The sequence below is a fragment of the Lepidothrix coronata genome, unplaced genomic scaffold, assembly GCF_001604755.1.
Source record: "Lepidothrix coronata isolate B3197 unplaced genomic scaffold, Lepidothrix_coronata-1.0 Scaffold90, whole genome shotgun sequence".
NCBI lineage: Eukaryota > Metazoa > Chordata > Aves > Passeriformes > Pipridae > Lepidothrix > Lepidothrix coronata.
In genome coordinates this window covers 1,994,610-2,015,797 of record NW_016690270.1, presented here as the reverse complement: position 1 = coordinate 2,015,797, position 21,188 = coordinate 1,994,610, and the positions used below count along the sequence as shown (strand labels likewise).

Genomic DNA, 21,188 nt, shown 5'->3' with positions numbered 1-21,188 from the left:
CAAGGGGTGGTGTGACTGTGCCAGCCCAACCAGGAGCTGCAGAGCTTATGTCTGCTCCAAATGACGCCGTCTGCCCTTGCCCTCCCTCACGCCATCCCAGGCTCTGTCATTAGCACATTTTATGGCATCCACTGTGATTACTGCAACCATCCAACACCACAGATCACACAATGACTGCTTTCACAAGAGGAAATATTTCACCAGGCAAGGCGGCACTTACAAACAAAATAATTTTATTGAGTTTCTGCTCCTATAGCATGTGGCACGTAAAGAGAATTAAGACACAAGGTGTGATGAGAAATGATGTATTTACCCTTCACTGCACGCAGGATTCATCTCACCCCCAAGCAATGCAAACACCCCTCTCTGCCAGCCGTGATGTGCAGTGAAGGATGATGTGGTGACATTTAGGAAAATGGAAGCTGAAGTTGACCTGAGGATTGTGGCTGATGAAAGCAGTTCTGATAACCCTGATGGGAGGAGAACCGGCTGCCTCGCTCGCAAATTTTACCTCGAGAACCAAAAATATTTGCTTTTACTTAATTTCATTAGGGTGGAATAAACAGCACTGAAGCACTCCTTAACTCAGAGAAAAATCCACGATGAGAAAGTGTCCAAAATCCACAGCTGGCTGATAAAGATCAGCTGATTTAGCTGCAAAGCCAGTACTTGGGATGTTATAACTTCATTTTTGGCCTCTGCAACCAAGGAACCAGCAAAGCTTCATTTTTTTTTCCCAAAACTTGACCTTCCTCCAGGATTTGGGCCCTAGAAACTTTATTCCTGGGGGAAGTGCTGACAGGAAGTCCAAGAAAAAAGTTTGGAAGCTTTTTTTTTTTTTTTTTAGTATTGGTCGTGTTTCCCTTTCCCCTTTGATTCACCCTTTATTATTTGGGTGATGTATGAAATAGAGATCCAGTGGTCATGCAAGGATATCACCTATTTCTGTAACATCTTCCCCCTTTTAATTCTGAATCCCACTTTTGGCAGCACCATTCCCTCCACTCCAGGTAACGTGGTGATGGATAGGGGGGATGAGCAGCAGCTACAAAGGGCTCTGAAGAAACTGTTCATGCAATTAACTCTGGGGAGACTTCAAATACAGGGGGGAAAAAAAAAACCAGCTTTCCCCCCCTCCCCCTCGAGGAATCAACAGCATTTTTTTATATATGACAAAAGGAATTTGGGATACACACTGCACACACTTCTAAGAGCTCATGGACACCTCTACATGAACAGGAAACCCGGGAACACTCTGCTGGGTTGGGGCTGACCACGAGGACAGAGCTGCTGGCAGGTTGGAAGAGTCTCTCCCATCTTCTGCCACGGCTCTCCCAGCGATGTCCCCTCTCCTGGCCCCCTCTGCTCCCTGCAGACACACCCTCTCACTTGTCCAGCCTTCGTGGACACTAAAAACTATTTTACACGTTATTTTACACACCAAACTTCCAGCTCATGTCTCAGTCCACCTCCTTCCTCTGGAAACAGATCCACACAGTAAAAAGCCACAAAAATAACATCACCTTGGGAGACATATTAGACAAAAACATATTTGACCACAAAACGGGTTTCTACCTTTACTCACGCAGGAACAACTAGACCAGAAAGTCCCGCTGCTGCCACCGCCACTCAGCAATCACTGAGACTGTGGGCCAAGGGCAAAACCAACTTGGATTAGTCCCATTTTGCTCTCTGTGCTCCATCTCACGGTGTGGGGGGTGGTTTGGGAGAGGGACAGGAGCCCTGGCTGTCGAAGCTCGCTGCCCGGCCGTGCCACTGGGAGAGGAAAGAGAAAACAAGCCTAAGCAAACAGAAATTATTTGGGATTCTTCCCTGTGCCACGCCGCCTGTATCCCATTCCTCGGCATTCCACACCGCCTGTATCCTGTTCCTCAGCATTCCCACCCCATCCCTGCACTGCTCTGCCCGTCTCCTGTCCCACCTCATTCTCATCTTCTCTACATCTTCCAACTTATTGGATGCCCGTGTTTAGCAGCTCAGGAGGAACTACTGAACAATTTGCTTTATTGCTTTGTAAATCAATTCCCAATTGTGAGGATTCCTCATGAAAAAAAAGGAGGGAAAATAAACAGTTTCTGTGCTTGCTGTGAAGACAAAGCGGTCTCAGTTCAGCTTTCGGCTCTTTCTTGCTTTATTGCCGTTGTCTTTTTGGGTTAGAAATACTGTCTAATCTCAAAAGTACTTGAGTCTTTCCAGTCTGGTAATTTTACTCCACAGCAGCTCTGTCCACAGCAACAGAGACATTTCTCAAAGGGAAAATCAGATCAGAGAGTCAGTGGATGGAGCAAACATTATTTTTTTTTTGCCGTACTTATGGGATCATAAATTATTAGTCATCTGCCTTGGGGGCTATTATTACAATTCAAACCCATTTCTCCTCAAGCTTTTGAGTACTTGCCCATCTCACCATCTTGTTTTATTAAATTCAAATGACAAATGATAGACATCTCCCAGAGACAACGGGAGGCATAGAATTTCCACCGCTTCCTTCTCCCCCCCCGGATCAACTCCCTCCTCTCCTGCATAAGCAGAAGCTCTTTGCTGGCTGATATTAATGCTCAAGCATGTATGAATTTCATTTCTCTGGGTGAAAGCCCACTTGGGAAAGCAGGCTTCGCCCTCGCCTTGGCAAAGGCATCTCAAAGAAGCGTAATTGGAGATGAGAGGACAGTTGTGTGGTGCTTGCAGGGAGGCTGAGCAAGGCAAACAGCCACCTGCAGATGCTCCATGGGTCTGGAGTGGTCAAGAATTTGGCCAGTTTCCTTCCCCAAAGAGTGTAAAAGTAACTCACTCCATAGGTGTGCATTAAACTAATTTCATTAAATTAATTGCATTAAATTAATGAATGAAGAAGCTGGGAAGCTTGTCCTTCCAAACGGGAAGCTTTAAGGTAAGCAAACACTTTCTCCTACTTTTCTCATGTCAAATGTATTTGCTAAAATCCCTGAGGAACTGATGATGGATACAACCTCCTGATTGGAATTACCACCAAAGGGGCAGACTGCAGAAATTCCAGCAGCAACAGGCTTTTGGCAGAGCCTTCTCCGTGCCCCCTGCCTTGTTCTGTCTGCAGGGACAGTGACAACGTTGCTACTCCAAAAATGTGATGAAAATTTTTCCAAGAGTAGGTTCAAACGACGGGAGAGGAGCCTGGAGATATTTTTCCTCCCTTCAATTAGAAAAGGTGAACCGTGCATTGTGCAATGAACAGCCAGAAACCAGGAGCACTTCCATCAGAGCCAAACAGGCCCAAAAGTCTGGAAGAGCTTATCTTTAAAGATAAACGGTTATTCTTCGTGACTTGGCTCTCAGCAGAGTTATCAGTTTTTATCTGGAGAAATGTTTTAAACAAATAAATGCTCCCCTGCTGGATGTCAGAGGCACTTGGCAACATCAAAGGCCCGTTTTGCATCGCGCTGATGATGCTCCTCCTCGATATCAGAGTTTGTCTCCCACAGACAACAGGGGAAAAACTCCTATTTTCAGAAGTTCCCTCCGAAGTCTGGGAGAACAAGCTGTAATTTTGTATTTCCCTTTCTGGACACATCACTTGACCTGGCTGATGGGAGTTTTGGGAAATGAAGAGGGAACAGCAATGAGTGGGATGGTTGAAGCACCCGGGGAGGCCAAGCAGGTGCCACCAGACCTCGGGGCTGAATGATGGGAACAAGCCGTGCTGAGGGGGAGAATTTATTGTCAGAATAACTCCACAATGCAGCAGCAAGTGGGATTCTCCTCTTCTGCTCAGAAACTCGCCTTCTGAACATCTGTGTGAGGAGGGTAGTACTTAGAAGCTTGTAATTAATGATTCATTTGCACATGTTCTCCATGTTCTCTTGTTAATGATGATGGTCATTAGAGAAGTGCAGTGATTATGGTTTGTTATTCACTGTTGATAAATATGGAGCAACCAAAGACATGATGTGCATCAGAAGCATTTCCCTAAAGGCTCCAGAAATGGAGGAGAAGGGAAGAGTGAGTGACACCAACTCACAGAGGAAGGGTCCAAATCACATTTTCAGCACTTAGAAATGAGGTTTCTGGGCCATGTTAGCCCAGCACTGTGGTGGGACAGGCTGATGCTGGCCAGGTCCTCATGGTGGACAGTCCAAGAACCATGTCCACAATGCAGGAGGAGGCCAGTGGCCCGGCCTGGGGTGTCCAGCACCTCTCTCCATCCATCCAACACCACTGTCCATCCATCCATCTGTCCTGTAGCTCTCTGGCAGGGTGAGGGGGCCAGGGCTGGGTGGTGTTTTGAGCTGTGCTCGAAATACGGTGGCAGCTCCTTCTTTTGGCCGGAGCTTTTCCAAGGTGCACCAGGCAGGGCAGTGCACGTGTTGGTTAGCAAAGAAATTCCAGATTCCCCCCCTTTCCTCCAGCTCTGAGCTGTGGGGAGGGGGCTGGGACACCCAACCATGGAGCAAACAGCTCCACTCATCCACTTCTCAATTTAGGCATCAAAAAGACACTTCAATCCCAGCTTTGTCGCCTTCGGTGTGAGGTCAAGCACTCAATCAGGGAAGGCACTGATGTGCAGCAGAGGCCACTGCTGATGGTCACAGACCACCAGGAGGATCAACTAGAAAGCAAACGCTCCATTTGCTGGCGCCCAGAACAAACAGCCTGGAAGATGAAGATGCAAATGAAGACAAAGATGAAAGTCATGAAGACAAAGATGAAGATGATGGCTCAGCACAGCCTGAGTTCACCCCCACAGGGGTGAAGAAGGGATGGAGGGCCACTCAGGGCAGAGGGGCAGGGGAGCCCACAGAGCCTGGATGGATGGAGCAGCCTGCACCAGACCCAGAGCTGAGGCCACAGGACCAAAAAGCCCAAATTTCTTTTCAAAAAATGCCCAAACTCATACAGAAAAGATGATGGAAAAGATGATGCAATAACTTGTAACCAGCAAATACCATTTCCCATTAATTTCTCTCCGGGAGCCTGTGCCTTTTCTGTTTGGTCTTTTTTTTTAGGCTGCACTAGGGATTTGCAGACAGCAGTGCTAAAACCTAAAAGGGCAAATAAACACAGGGACCATTTGCTTGCTGGCTCTGTGCACCAATTTGTGGCAGAAATACCAGAACAGATGATCAGAGGGTTTTTTCGTTCCTTTTAAGCAGAGCTCCTGACCTGTGCACTGGGGGGTGAAATGATTCACTCAGGTTTTTTTTCCAAAGTCTTGGGGGCTCAGCCATGGTTTTCAAAGTATTTTTTAGAAGGTGAGTCATCTTACATGTCTGCCCCTTGCTTTCTCTGCGTTTCATCATAATAGTGATGTCTTTTTTTATTTTTCCTAGTGATCATGAAGAACTTTAGAAGAGTTTTCTTTCAAAACCCCGACTGCATCTGAAAAATAGTGTAGTAAAGCCATAAAAGCTATAACCCAGAGAAGAAACTCCTGCCCCCGGGTCAGACACAGCAGCTGGTGTCACCTTACAGACACCACAGACCTTGAGCCAACTGATCAAATGATGGACCACAGTTCATTTATGCTCAAACCCCGTGGTCTCCAGCTCCCTGTGGCTGTGGGAGGTGGCACATGGATCCTGCCCAAACATGGCTCGTGTTCCCACTGCCAGGTTTTCAGCATGGCAAGGTCAGTGAAAGCCTTTTGCTGCTCACCAGTAAAAGGCAACATTACCACTAAACACAAGTGGCACATTGCTTTAATTCTGCTTCCATTTGCACCAGTTCTGGCCTGTGTGGTTACTCCTGATTTGCAGTGGTGAGCTCACAGAAAGTCCCCATGAGTGTGAATTTTCAGGTGTCCATTGTCTGATAGATCCATCTGACATCCATCTCCACTGTGTCTTCAACTAAAATATTAATTGCCAGGTTTTCCCACTGGGTGATACCCACCTGGGCTGGGATAGAGAGCACTGAGCACAAACTGCCTTCTTAGTCACAGGATGATTTGGGTGGGAAGGGACATTAAAACTCATCCCATTCCACCCCCTGTCATGGGCAGGGACACCTTCCACCAGCCCAGGTTACTCCAAGCCCTGTCCAACCTGGCCTTGGACACTTCCAGAGATGGGGCAGCCACAGCTTCTCTGGGAACCTGTGCCAGGGCCTCCCCATCCCTTCTTTTTAGAGGAAAGAGCAGATTTCAAAGAAACAAAGGGTTTGATTCACTAAATCAGACTCACCCAGCCCAGTATCTGCCTTCCAGTGCAGCTCAGTATCTGAACCTCAAGGGGAAAATAAGATGCTTTTTGTTAAGTGCCTATTCTCTGGCTTTGAGAGAAAATACTTCCTTAGCCCCAGATGCAGTGGGAGGTTTTATTGCCTTTATTATCTTATCACTGGCCACAAATGCTGGCTTTCTTCTCATACCTGAAGTGTCAAGAGCGTGCCTGCCCTTTTCCTCTTCTCTCTCCTCCAGAAATTATGACCTAAATCAGCCAGAGCCAAAGAGCTCTATAGGAGCGTGAGAAATTGGAGTGCAAGGAGGGAGAAAATGCTAGAGATGGTCAAAATGGTACCCAGGCATTTCAGCCCTATTTTATCATCTGGGGCTGCATCAAGTGAGTCTCTTTCTCTGGAGATGCTTAGAGCAATTACATTTGTTCTATTTATTCTCCCTCAAAGGCTCGGAGATGAGTCAACAGAAAAATCTTTTAGGATGAAAAATTGAAACTTGAAATAGGCAATATCCCTGGACAATTTGTTCTGCAATCAGAGCAGCATTCTCTTCCCTTACTGCTCTCAATCTCTAATTTAAAAAGAAAAAAAAATAAGAAAAATAAAAAAAACAAGATGTTAACAGTCACATCTGTAAATACAGTTTCTCTCATCCTTGCTTGAGAGCTGGAGGAGCTATTTCGAGGCAACACAGAAATACTTGTTTTCTGGAGTTCATTTCTGGTGAGAAAATTCCCTCGTCTCCTCTCAGAAAATCCCAGGCGAGGGGAGAAGCTCTCTGAAAGCCTGGAACCGGCTCACTCATGCCCAGAACATGCATCAGAAGGGAAGAACAGCCCCACACACCTCTTTGAAGGACTTCTTCACCTCCACCAAGGGGTGCCAGTGCGCGATGGGCTTGCGGGGGTACGCCAGCATCTCGTTCCAGTGGTCCCTGCCCAGCCCTTCAGCGTTGACCCCCACGCGGCAAACCCCGATGATCTCGTTGTGCCCCACCCTGAGGGACGACAGAGAAGCAACACAAACACCTCTCATCACCTCTCTCGCTCTGCCCAAGTTGCCCAGCCGAGGTTTGGCCCCCGGCGCTGGTGAGAGGGGCTGTGGGGGCTGCACAGGGACAGGCTGGTCACGCCTGGCACTGCCAGCACAGCCAGCCCCAGCACAGCCAGGCACTGACAGAACAGTTAGAGCAGCTTTTGAACTGTCTGAACTGCAGATCAGTCCAGACACAGGACCTGGAAGGATGTTTGTGTAGTTGTGGACAGCAAGAATAAGTGCAAGTGTAATTCATACACCAGTTGCTGCTCAGACAGAGACTGTTTGCTTTCCAAAGTGGGGTGATGGGTTGCAGGACAAGTAAATAACAAAGGGGAACACAGGACTCGTGAGGGGAAGAAGAGGGACAGGCACTGATCTCTTCTCTGTGGTGACCAGTGACAGGACCAGTGAAGGAATGGCTGGAGCTGTGCCAGGGCAGGGTGAGGTTGGATCTCAGGAAAAGGTTCTGAGACAGGCACTGACCAGGCTCCCCAGGGCAATGAGCACAGCACCAAGGCTGACAGAGCTCAAGAAGTGTTTGAATAGTGCTCTCAGGTACATGATGTGACTCTTGGGGATGGGCCTGTGCAGGGCTGAGGGTTGGACTGGATGATCCTTGTGTGTCCCTTCCAGCTCAGCACATTCTGTGATTCCGTGACTCGCTCAAGAAAATGCCACAAAGCAAGGACCAGCTTTACCAAACCCACTATTCCAGTTTTCCACCACCATGAACATCAACGACACTGCAGCAATAAAATCACCAGGGACAGGTTGATGCCACAGAGCTCTGCAGTCAAGGCTATGGAAAACACTCTGGAAAACGGCTGTTGAGCAGGAAAATCTGCACCCAACGGGCTGCTCTCCCCTCCAGCTCCCCAGGGCCTCCCACCTACCGATCGTAATCCATGACAGAGATGAGCAGGCTGACTTGATCCATATTCTCTGGGGGAATGTCAAAGATTATTGCTTCATTGTAGGTGGGATTAAGTGTGTTTTTCTTTATGGTGGTTTTCTTCTTTTTCAGTCTTCGCCCGTCACAGAGCAAAGACACTTTGACATATGGATCTGGAGAGGAAGAGATAATAAAAACCATTGTGTTTAGTTTACAGAGGTGTATTTTGTTGCCTCTGTGCTATAGAAACAGCAGTGTCAGAGGATGGGCTGTGAGTTCCCATGAGCCAGAGGCCCTCCTCAAACAGACTTTTAGAAAAAGAGATGTCTCCACACCAGTTGAATCCTTTTCTCATCCTGCTGTGAGTGGTGACATGAGGTTCAGGCACCAGAGAACCAGCACTGCATTATTATTACAGGAACTGGCTTCACCTGAAATCTCAATTCTCAGATATTTCATAAGGCACCAAGCTCCTGCTGAGCAGAAACATTTTCTGCAAAGGTCTGTGTTGTTATTGCCTTTTGTATGATGAAATTCAAATGTTGATCTCTGGGAAAGAAACTGCTTTTTATGATGAAAACCAGAGTTTGTGCATGCTGAATTTACAGATCAGCTCTTTGGAACTGTGAATGCAAACAGTCCTCAGGTGACTGTGATCCTTCTGTTTGAGTACTGGCCACTGCACAGAGGAATGTACATTCCCCTGGGATGTAGCCAGGTGGCCCATGGTCCTTTCCTAATTTTGGGGTGAAATGGTTGATTCTGGCCATAGGGGATTGTCTGGTGGAAAGCACCTTATTCTCACAAAACTGCTGGGGTCAGTGTCTGCAGCAGGTCTGTGTCCAACCCGAGAGATGGACCAGAGCTCTCACCCTGCAAACCCTTCACTGGGGATGGGAAACCACTGGCAGGCTCCATGAATTGTATATTCCTGCATACAGTCACCTTCCCTGGGTTCAGGCTCTTGAGAGCAAGCTTAAAATATAATTCTACTTTTAAAATGTTGTTCATACACAAAACACAGACAAAGCTTTGTCAGGTGTTTCCATGATGACACAGAGACATAAGGCCACCATCCACTGAGGATATCATGAGGGAGGGGGAAATGTGGATGCAACGGGATCCTCCTCAGCCACCAAGCACCCACCTGAGTAACCAGTGATGTCCATAGCTTTGAGATTCCTGCATTTAATGACTGTTAAGGTGAGGCGACCTGCAGTTGGCAAATAACAAAGGGAAAACATGATCTCGCCCAGGTCCACGCTTTCCTTTAATAAAACAGAGAACACATGAGATTGGAAACGTGCAGGAACCAGCCAGGCTGCCTCTGTTTTCTCTGCTCTGCCATTTGAAGTGAAGGACATTTCACTGTATGGTGGGGCCTTCAGTGCACTCCAACATTATTTGGCTAAAAACTATTATAGGGAACAGGAAGAATACATTACAGTTTCACATCATAGTTAAGGACAATGTTCCTCTGCCTCAGAGGAGTAGGTGCTTCCTGTGACAACATCACAGCCCTGCTCTTCTGCTCCACTGCTCACACAGAAGTGATGGGATATCTCACACCAGATCAGTGCCAGCAAGGAAATTATATTAGTATCAAGTTTTATTTGAGTGCACTGTGTATGTCTCCTACTGCCAAGTGTGAAACACTAACACCTATTTCCTCAAGTGGAGGAATGTGATACAAACACAGTGAGATGACAGAAAGGTGAGACCCTGACAGGCAGGGGTGCCTTGCTCTTTGGTCATGCACTGGAACAAACTCCAGGAGAAACTTCCTAGCACAGCTGGTACCATCTGCTCGTGGAACCACAGACTGGTTTGGGCTGAAAGGGACATTAAAGATAATCCAGTTGCAGTCCCCTGCCGTGGGCAGGGGAGAATTCAGTAATAGAGGTTTATGGACTTTGATAGTGCTCAGCATTTTGGCAGAAAAGGAACATTTTTTAGAGTAACACAGTGATTTTCTCAGGAGCTGAGTTTGAGTTTCTGGGTAGTTACTGACTGGGGGGTCATAGCTTTAAATCAGAAGAGAACCATGAAGGGCCCAGTTTGATGGCAATTGAGCTTTTGGTTTACTGTCAATTAGACCCCCAACCCCTCTGAGAAGCCTTCAGGGAGCTGACACAGTGTGGGGCTGTGTATGTGTGTGTATAAATGGTGAATTAACCAGCAGATGGCACTCAGAAGTGTTTGGTAGTTCTGGATTGCACAGAGGCCAACACAATTTACTCTTTTAGTGCCCCATCAAATAACTTTTATACATTGCTCTTAGCACCCCTTGTACATGCAGCTTTATTGACTACACCTCCTAAAAGCCCTTTCCATCATTGCCCTGCCCACGGGAATTCAGGGGAAAAACATCAACAAACCAAATGTCTTACTTAAACTAGAAAGCATCTTATCTGAAATCAGCAGAAAGACTTCCAAACACCTTCTAAAAATGGATTAAAAAGAAAAATATCTTATTTCCCACATACAGATCCCACATCTGTAGAGCAAACAACCCGTTTATTTTCGGAAGCTGTGTTTGATTCCTTTCAATGTGATATAATGATCTGCTGAAAAGAAATTGTAGCTGTTAGTAGGAGAGTGATGGAACTGGAAAGACAAGTAAATGCACTTAAAGCTTTGCTGAGTGTTAAGGGAATAGATCTTGTTGATGGATGAGATTTTTGCCAAATTATTTCCTGCTCGTTCTCAGGTAAGGCAAAGATTAAATCTTTATTCCACTTAGATGTGCAGAATACTAATGAATATTATATAAAATTGTTATTCTTGACTGGGTCTATTCTTTCATGCATTCCTTGTTCTTAGTTGGTTTGAGAGGGACGAGGGGCAGGAAACTTTGGACACACGTCAGAAGAGACATCACTGACTGTGTGAGGTGGTGAGAGCACACTCTGGACACCACTTCATCTTCTATTCCTCTTCTGGCACTGGGAAAACCTGTTCAGGCTATAAAATGAACATAAATTGTTCCTTGACTTCCTTGTATCAGGGCAAGAGATTTTTCTTTGCAACCATAAATACCAAAGCACGTCCTGTGGGTACATTATTTTCTTGCAGATTATAGACACTGAGACATTTCCAAAATTCATATCAGTACCTTTTAGGAAATAATGGAAGCTCTGAATCAATAACCTTTGCAGACTTGAAACCAAAAGTGTTTCACTGATTCACAAGCTGTACAGTCATTAATTAAGCAGCTGAGTGCTGGCTATTTGACTAGCCTAGGTCTTTGCCTAAGTGTGTTCCCATCCTCTTACCCACACGATTGATCTAATGTATTATTAGTCACCCAGAGCTCTTTCTGGGTTTTATGAAAACTGTACTTACCCTTCTCAATTTTGATTAAACAGAAATGTCCTTGGGTGTGCTACAACTGGCTGAGATGTACCAGGATCAGCTCATTCCTTAAGAATGGCACAGAGAGAACGAGGGGATGGAGCCGAATGTGGCACTTGACGTGTCCGTGGGAGCTCTGCAAGGCTGCTACACAAACATGCCCTGGGCATGATGTTGGCTCTGCTCCTCTCACACCTTCTTTGGAGGCTTTTCCCTCAGCAACCCTTCTATTGGTGTATCTTCACCTGTTTTTGTCGGGTTTCCCCCCATTAAATTAGTTTAGTTAGCTGGGAAAACACCCACTATTTCTTGCAGAGCCAATGGGTAGATTCCTCCAAGAGGCACCAGCACATCTGATGCACCCTGTTCCCCTCCCAGCAGCTCTTTGCCAGGTGAAGGATGTGCCTGGTGCCTCCTTGACTCTTTGCCAGCATTTTTCCTTTCATTACCATCCATCAGCCATAGCAGCCATGGCTACTTGTGGATTGAAAGCCAAGAGCTGTGAGCTCCCTGCTAACTAACACCACTGACTTTCCTCGTGGTTGATCCTGTGCCTCCCTCCCACAGCACTTCCAGGCAAGATGCTCAAAAGGCGTCACAGCAGCAGCTCCCAGCACTGCCCTAGAGCACCTGGCAGGCATCACATCCACCTCCACGTCCTTAGACTGGCAGGGGAAAAGCTCTTTGTGCCCTGCCAGGACAGCTCTAGCCTGAGAGCCACCTTCCAGGGCTGATATCCTGGATATCCTAGATATCCTGCATGCATACTGTGTTCCCTGTGGTGCCTGGGATCATGTCCCTGTTGGGCACAGCAGCACAGGACACAGTGCTGGGCACATGTGTGAGACCTCACAGCTCTATTAGAAAGTTCTGAACCCACTACAGTGGAAGAACAAGCACTGAGAGCAGTGACCAAGGGGTACAAGTGAGGAAAAACCTGCAGAGTTACAAAGCAAACACCTTCTGGTGCTGCTGACCACAACTCAGTAAGGGTTTGTGTTTGACAGTTCTCTCCCCATTACAGAAGGTGGGAGAGCAAAGGTGTGAGATGAGCTACAAGGGGAACTGCAGGACAGATTTTTGCAAGTCGTGGGGTTCTGCCAATCACCAGCACAGACGTGACAGGGCCCACCCTTTGGGCCACAGGGGTGAGGGTGTCTCATATCTCAGTTTCAGAAATAACAATGTGAAGTGACAAGGACAATGATGGACTTGGTGTCCAGCTGCAAAGCAGCTCAATCATTCGTTTGCCCCAGAACCAGCCAGGTCCTCCTGGGAGGGCAGTGGAGGAACAGGCAGCTATTCTGGAAGGTTAATTCCATTGCTCTGCACTCAGAGATCAATGTGAGTGCCTTCCCTTGCCAGCTCCGTGTGACACAGAAAGAACTGGGACTTCCCTGAGGCTTGTCTTCTGCCAGAGGAGGTTTAGGTTGGATATTAGGAAGAAATTCTTTCCAGAGGGGGTAATCAGCCATTGGAATGGGCTGCCCAGGGAAGTGGTGGATTCTCCATCCCTGGAGGTTTTTAAGATGAGACTGGATGTGGCACTGAGTGCCATGGGCTGGGAACCATGGAGGTAGTGGACTAAGGGTTGGACTTGATGATCTCAGAGGTCCCTTCCAACCCGGCTGATTCTATGATTCTATGATTCTATGATTCTATGATTCTATGATTCTATGATTCTCTTTCAGAGGGAATTCAACAGAACTGCTAAAAGACCCAAACCCACCTCTGGAAGAGTTGCCAGCAGCACATCTGACATCTCTCAGTGCAGCAAAGCCCAGCACCTCCCACTGGCCCTCCAGAGCTCTTTCTTGCTGTGACCATGTGCACATGGCAAACACCTGTGCCATGGCTGCAGGTCCCCAGGGCTGACGGGACCAACTGCAGGGAGGCAACAAACCCATCACTGGGGAGTTGTGCAGGACTCACCCCTTTGGGCAGCGCACACAAAAGTGAATCCCAACCAGCCCTGCCCAAGCACACACCTGGTACCTGTCAGACACCCCACACCACCCCAAGAGCACCACCCCACACACGCTGCCAGGGCAGGGCTGCCCCTCCCCGGCACACACTCACCGTCGTGGCGTACTGAATGTCCCTCCAGATGGAAGTCTCCCGGGAAAGGTCTGAGTCCTCGAACAGGTTCTCCAGGATAACTTCCCCTATCATGTCGTGCCTGGAGAACCTGTCAAAGTCAAAGACGCTTAGGTGGAGCTTCCTGCCCGCCAGCTCCTCGTGGGGCACAGGGAAGTGGAAGGACTCGTCGAAGGTGGGATTCAGAGTCTTCCTGTGGACCCGCGTCTGGAACTTGCGCTTGCGGTCGGGCAGGAGGTAGATCTTCACGTAGGGGTCCGAGCTGCCGCAGAAGTCTTTGGCTGGCAAGTCAAAAGCCCTGAGAATCCGGACGGTCAGCGTCTCGTTCTCGTAGTCGTACTTGAGGGTGAAGTTGATTTTCCCGCAGGTTTTTTCCGCCTCCTTTTTGGGGTCCTCGGTGTCGAGAGTTTTCTGCGTGTAGAGCTCGGGCTTGATGCGGCCGATGCTGGTCGGCTGCTCGGCCACGGCCGGGGGGTCCATGCCATAGTCCATGCTGGACACGTGCATCTGCCGAGGGAGGTGCCTCTTGAAGGAGATGTGCCTGCAGGAGGAAGACACGACAGCTGTGTGGTTTTCCAAGGATATTCCTCTTCTTTTTTCTCCCCTGGAATGCTAAGCTTGGAAAGCAGGAGAGCACAAGAAGGAGTTCGATAGGTCCCCCCGACCTCTGCACAGAAATCGTGTGTGTTATCGAAGTTGAACACGGAGGGGAACACCTCCAAAAATCTTGAAGGAACCCATCCAGCAAATCTCTGAAATTCCAGAGTATTTGCAACAAGCTGCATTTTTTCACCTGTTACAATAGTCACAGCCCAAAGTTGAACAGATGAGCCCCAACAACTCCTTAACCAGATCAAAACCAATCCAGACTATTCCCACCCTCAGTCCAAGATACTGGCACTAAATTCTCTCAGGCAAAAAAAAACCTCACTTTTTTTTTCTTTGTGAGAGAACCATGACCACCTCAGAAGGTGAGGTTTTATCTGTAGAATCCTAGAATGGTTTGGGTTGGAAGGGACCTTAAAGCTCATCTCATTCCACCCCCTGCCATGGGCAGGGACACCTTCCACCACACCAGGTTGCTCCAAGCCCCATCCAATTGGCTTTGCAGGGTATTGCTGCTTCCAGACTTTTCCAACAGACTCATCAGAAGCTGATAGATAATTGTTGACAGGGAGGAAGGCACAGCCTTGTCAGGAATCATCTCTTGCCTTGAGCTCCCCTCCAGCACAAGCGAAGCTGTGTGTAAGCAAAGCTTTATCTAAGCAAAGCATAAAAGCTTTCTGTGGACTCACGGCATTATTCCAGATTATCTGGTGTTTACAAGGGCAGTTTATGGAGTTACTTAACCAAACCAAGAACTGGTACAGCCAGAGCATTAGCTTTTGGTGGTACGTGGTGCTCAGAGAAATTACTCTCCTTGGCACATTCCTCGGAGGCATTAGGCTGGGCTGTGGATCAGAGGAACCTGCCAAGGAGAAAGTGGGTTTGAAACCTGCCCACGTACAGCCAAGTCCCACTTTGTTTGTCCTAATTCAGGCAGGCTGAGGTTGGTTTTTTTTTTCTCCTCTCTTGGAAAGGTGTAATAAAAAGAATGAGCATGTGCATGCAGAGAGGGAATCAGCAGCCCAAAGAGCCGTGTGGATAAATGAAAGAGTGTGTGGCAGAATTGCAGGTGGCACAGTGTTGATTTAACTCCAGCTACGTCAAACAGGAGGCTGCGGTCGGTGCCTCACTAATTCTGCAGAAATGCAGCCAATTTTCTGAGCAATGTCTGTTTTCACAGTTGCTCTCCCTCACACATCACGGCCACGGCCAGCGAAGCAAACAGAAGTGCTGGGGCTCAGCCAGGACCCTGCAATCACCCCTTCCTGTCCCCGTTTCACCGCCTTCTGTGTCAAGGAGAGCTACTGTATTTCATAGAATCACAGGATGGTTTGTGTTGGAAGAGACTTTAAAGCTCATCTTTTTCCACCACCTGCCACGGGCAGGGACACCTTCCACTAGCCCAGGTTGCTCCAAGCCCCGTCCAACCTGGCCTTGGACACTTCCAGGGATGGGGCAGCCACAGCTTCTCTGGGCAACCTGTGCCAGGGCCTCCCCACCCTCTGAGTAAAGAACCCCTTCCCCACATCTAATCTAAATCTCTGCTCAGTATTCTTGCCAAGAAGGTGTCCCAACGTTCATCCAGCCTTACCCCACGTCCTGAGGGTATGTTGATGTCTCTGTCCCTGGCTGAGATGGAGATGGGCAAAAGCACCAACTGCAGCTGGTTCTGAGCCTGTGCACTGAGCAATACATCAATTCTGCTGATCTAATTGTTCCCGCTCGGAGCCACGGCAGCGAGAGCGAGCCAAAAGGTCTAATTCTGTCTGACAGAGTACATCATTGATACTTCAGCCTGCCTCTCATGTTAGAACAAAATTAAAGTGGCCAAAGCATGCTGGTGACTTGACACAATGAGGTCAAGTCACAGTAATAGGGCTTCAATCCCCGATTTTTTAAAAAGGCCCACGGTAAGCCAGTCTTAACACATTAATTGGTTAATGGCCAATCTTCGGACAGTAATCCAACATGTTGGTGCTTTCTTTAGCCTCCCTGATGGTATCTGAACCTTCGACTTCGTTCAGCAATCCTCCTGCCCGTCCAGCTGCTCACAGAGCAGTGTCCTTACTGAGCACCCCATCCCTGCTGAGCACCTTGACCCTGCTGAGTAGAATCATAGAATCACAGAATACGCTGAGCTGGAAGGGAACCACAAGGATCATCCAGTCCAGCTCCCGGCTCTGCGCAGAACACCCCAACAATCCCACCTGAGAGTGTTGTGTAAATACTCCTGGAGCTCTGGCAGCCTTGGGACTGTGCCCACTGCCCTGGGGAGCCTGTTCTGTGCCCCACCACCCTCTGGGGGAAGAACCTTTTCCTGATACCCAACCTAAGCCTCCCCTGGCACAGCTCCAGCCATTTCCTGGGTCCTGTCACTGCTCACAGAGAGCAGAAATCAGTGCTGCCCCTCGAGAGGAAGCTGCAGGCCCTGAGGAGGTCTGACCTCAGGCTCCTCTTCTCCAGGCTGGGGCAGTGTCCTAGTTAGAACAGCTGGGACCAGTTCATCACTGGATGGGTGTAACCCAAAACTGGGTATTCTAGAGCCTTCCATCCCATTGCCCAGAAACTGTTCTCAGTAGACCATTTACACCCTCTGCCCAGAGCACCACTGACTCCTCAGGCTGTAAACTGGGTGTTAAGAGGCCTGTGAGATAAGAGGCCTCTGTTCTCACACCCTTTGTGGAGCTCCCTGCCCTGAGGAAAGTACTGGGTATTCCTGCCTGAACTGGAGAATATATAATCTTGGAGTTTTGGGACTTTTTTAACCACTTGTGGGATCCAGAGGAGGACTGTGACCACCACTCTCAACCAGACTGCAACCACCACTCTCAACCAGACTGCAACCACCACCCTTGCCCAGACTGCACCAGCACTCTCACCAACAGGTTTTCCCCTCTCCTTTTCCTTTGGACTCAGGGGGCCCAACTCACACCACTCTGTTCATGCCCCAGGGTGCTGGGTTATGCATTTGGGTTTTGTGGGTTAAAACCAACTGTTTGTCTGTATAATCGTACTTATTGTATTATTCTATTAAATCGTTATTCTTTTGAGTTGAGTTCATTTCCCCTGCTGGTTTACTTACCTTTAAACCAGCACACTGGGTATCACATCCCTCCCGAGCCTCCCAACCCCTCACTCACCTGGTGGAAGACGCCGGCTCCGTGGTTTGCCTCTGGATCCGTGTGCGCCACATGATGTGGTCCTTCATGGACATCTGGACCTCTGCAGGGATGTCTGGGGACGTGTGGCTGATCTTCACCGCCGCCTCCAGGAAGCTGATGGCCCCCGTGTCCTTGAGCTTGTCTGCCATGCTGTCCTTGTGGCAGCCTGCCTCGCTCCTCAGCACGGCCAGGTTAGAGGAAAGGGCCTTGTTCCTCCAGGGAACCCAGCACAGCTTCCAAAAGAGAAACAGAAACACTGCCACCAGGGCCAGTCCACACACAATAACTATGACTGCAAGGAGGCTGACGGAGAGCTCTACAGGGAGAGAACAACAGCGACAGGGAGGGGAGGGACGGGAGAGGAGAGAAGAAAGATGGTGAGAAAATCATAAGTAAATGGAAGAAATGGTCCAAGCTGACTTATCTCACAACTAATGTAGAGCTCTTGGCAAGTTCTTCAAGTGAGAGTCAAACCCAAATGAGCATCCCCGGACAGACCTGGGACATGTCTGGGTGGAAATGAGTGTCTCCATCTGGCCAGAGCTATGAAGTTTCATACCACGATGCTCAAACTGGCTATAAAATATCACCCTTGGTTTGTTTTGTGTCATCAGCAAACTGCTGAGTCTGAAATCAGGAAGAATTGTACAATTGCATGGTAGAAACAAGCTCCAGTGCTGTACTGGCAGAAGGTGCCTTTCTGCTTCACGCCACGGCTGTTCAGGCACTATAATGAAAAAAATCCATCTACCACCATCCTGGAAGTAGATTATTGTTGTACTGTCAACACCCCCATCTTGTCCAGATGTGTCCAGGGGGAATAAAAAGAAAATACCAACACCAAAAAAAAAAAAAAAAAAAAAAAAGATCACGAGCTGCTGATGCAGAGAAACCAAACGAAGAAGGAGGCTGTACAGAGAGTACTGCACAGTCTTCCTTACTCTGAACAGCACAGGAGCTGTGTGTTCTCTGACTCTCTGAGACACTTTTGCCTCATGTGTTGTGTAATTCAGCATTTCAGTCTTTTTCTGGAGAGGACAGAGCTTCCATACATGTGGCTGAAGAATCGGGAAAGAGGGAATATATATATATGTGTGTGTGTGTGTGTGTGTATACACATCTAGGATATGAAATTATTCACAGCACTTCACAAAGAGAAAACATTGGCTATTTGAATTCCTTTCCTACAGTGTATTAATTCCCAGATTCCTACCCAAACCAAAACTCCAGGAGTTCGGGATCATGAGGATCACAAGGAATACCAGTCCCTGATGGTGAAGCCAGGGATTGCTCTGGAGGTAAGTCTGCAGTGTCAGGACTACATGGATTGCTTTGAGTTCATGGACAATTTCCTGACTGCCTACTGTGTTATTTGTAGTTACCAGTAGAACAACACTTCTTAATTACCTAAGTGCAAGTCAGGACAGAAAGGCAAAAAACACCAAACACTCCAAAATTTTATACATAATAATCATTACCTCTTATTCACCCTATTTATGGCTATTCTTGAGCCATAAATGTTTTCTGTTACCACATTTATTTCCCTGTCTAACCCCGAGGAACATGGTCGGTGACCTCTGCATTTCTGAACTGGGGAACTCACCTCTGTGCTATAAATGTGATTCCTGACATGTGCTTTACCTTAAACAGGAGTCATAAAAGACCTTCTGCTTCCCTTGGTCATATAGTTTAGTTTTGTACAGCTGTAATCAGACATTTAATCATGGAATGGTGTGGGTTGGAAGGAGCCTTGAAGATAAGGTAGTTCCACCCCCCTGCCATGGGCAGGGGCACCTTCCACTAGACCAGGTTGCTCAGAGCCTTGTCCAAACTGTCCTTGATGCTTAAGGCTAAGAAAAAAATCTATGAAATATGAGAAAAGACAAAGTTTTTACATTGACAAAATAGCTGAATTTTAAAATTATTGAAAGAAACCCACGAAGAAACAAAAAACCAACAAAACCCCACCCACCATTTATGAACCGTAACAGCAAAGTGTTCAGGAACACGTTTGTGCCATCAGCCTTTGCTCATGTGCCTCTGGGAATACAGCAGCTCCTGGGTGTTTGGGATTGCTGCACCAGTTCCTACAAGTGAAATCTCAAGGCAGCACCAGACACAAGATGTGACACCTACACCTGAGCAAGTCAGTTCTGCTGAACACCTGGGAAACCATCTGTTGCTTCTGATATCCCGGGGGAAACTGTTCTCCCACAAAATTACCGAGCTTAGCAAATTCACCAAGAGCCTGAGGCGAAGCTCCCCGACTGCCCAGGGGTGCTTTCAACCCAAGGGCAGGGCTGGAAGGTGCCAGCAGGTCCGGAGGGAAAGAATAAATGTCATCCAGAGCTTTTTGCAACTCCTCTTTCCCTTTCCCAGCCTCCTGTACAGGTCAGGCTGCAGCGTTTATTCTCTCCTTCAGCTCCGAGGTGGAAACACAGCTCGCTGCTGGGGTGAATAAACAGATCCCATCTTATTTAATAATGAATGGGGTTGTACAAGTCAGCGGCTGAGCTTCCTCAGAGATTTGGCTAAATGTATTCTCACCAAAGCTGAGAGCAGAGAGGCACCAATTCCCTACACTTTGAGTTAAATCTTGGAATTGTGCCCAGGAAACTCAAACACTTTCATAAGAAAAAAACTCAAGAACCTGGACTTTTTGCAAATACCTCTTTGTTGGCACAAAGGAAATCATTGTGATGCAGAATCTCTCTCTCCTGGGAATTGCTGCATGACACAGAATTTTTGTTATTTCCACCCATTCCAAGGATTTATATGGGCCATGTGGCTCATTAATAGAAACCATCAGAAATAATCAGTTTTTCCTTCAGAAAACCTGTTGCCAGCTTGAGAAAGATCTTGGTTCTTGTCACTCCTTGCCAGGCTGGCATTCATAATGTATCTGACAGCATTACAGACACTTTTATGCATGACCTCCTACTCCTTCCTCTGGCAGCTGCCATAAAGCAGGAGGAGAAGGGATCAGGATTTTACAGGCAGTTTTTAAGCATCTGCCTGGTTAGAATATTGGGTTGTTTGAAAATGACATTGAATTCTCCAGGACTTTTTCGCAACTTATTAAACTTAAATATCAATTGGACAGAATTGACCTTCATTGACTTAATGAGCTTTCTCTTATGACTTTGAAAATACCACTTACTTTCTAGAAAATACATAGTATTCAAAATGTTATGCTTTAAATGTCCTTTAACTTACAAGGAACTGTAAAAACAGGATAATTCCTCATCTAGCAGAAAATGCCTCGGGGTCAGAGCTTGCTTGGGTATTCCTGGCACAGAGGGAGGTGAGGCCAGTTCCCCCAAAGACAGAACAGGCCAAAAGGACACCTCAGAAAAGGGGAAGAATGAGTTCCTTGGTTAGTATTATCCCACCCTGTGCAAGGTTTGGATCCAAGATGTCCTAAGCAGGGGGGAAAGGGGGATGTGCCTGTATCCAGCAGTGAGGAAGGAGTCTGTCTGATGCAGGAACAGTTCAGCCCCTGACCATTCACGAGGGACAGAGTCACATTATCACTCTGACAAACAACCCACCTGAGGAAAAACATGACAAGAACTATGTTTTTATTGTATTCTCCTCTAAAAAGATTAACAGTGAGTTATTTGTCACTTTGCTGTTGGGTAAGTGGTGTGATAGAGGTGCAGAGCAGCTCCAGCCATTCCTCACCCTGGTCCTATCAAACTCTGTGCTGGTCCCTCATCCTCTCCCAGTTCCCCTGAGAGACACTGTCATGCTGGAAAATGGGGTTTATTACAACTTGTAATTGAAAAGATCAAGCTTAAAAGAAGGAGGTCGCAAAAACAAATTAACATGGTTATTTTCCAGTCTCTCTCCCCCCTGGGAGCAGGAGC

The 21,188-nt window shown here is 47.6% G+C and overlaps 1 protein-coding gene across 1 annotated transcript in view; it reads right to left on the bottom strand.

Moving 5' to 3' along the window:
• Positions 1 to 201: 201 nt before the first annotated feature.
• Positions 202 to 21,188, bottom strand: part of SYT6 (synaptotagmin 6) — a 36,413-nt gene continuing 15,426 nt past the window's right edge. Inside the window, exons 2-7 of the mRNA XM_017821268.1 lie at positions 17,299 to 17,635; positions 13,535 to 14,093; positions 9,249 to 9,369; positions 8,103 to 8,274; positions 7,018 to 7,168; positions 202 to 1,776 (exon numbers count right to left, since the gene is read on the bottom strand). Coding sequence (XP_017676757.1) covers positions 1,705 to 1,776; positions 7,018 to 7,168; positions 8,103 to 8,274; positions 9,249 to 9,369; positions 13,535 to 14,093; positions 17,299 to 17,635 — 1,412 coding nt within the window. The 3' untranslated portion in view covers positions 202 to 1,704. The remainder of the gene's footprint in view (positions 1,777 to 7,017; positions 7,169 to 8,102; positions 8,275 to 9,248; positions 9,370 to 13,534; positions 14,094 to 17,298; positions 17,636 to 21,188) is intronic.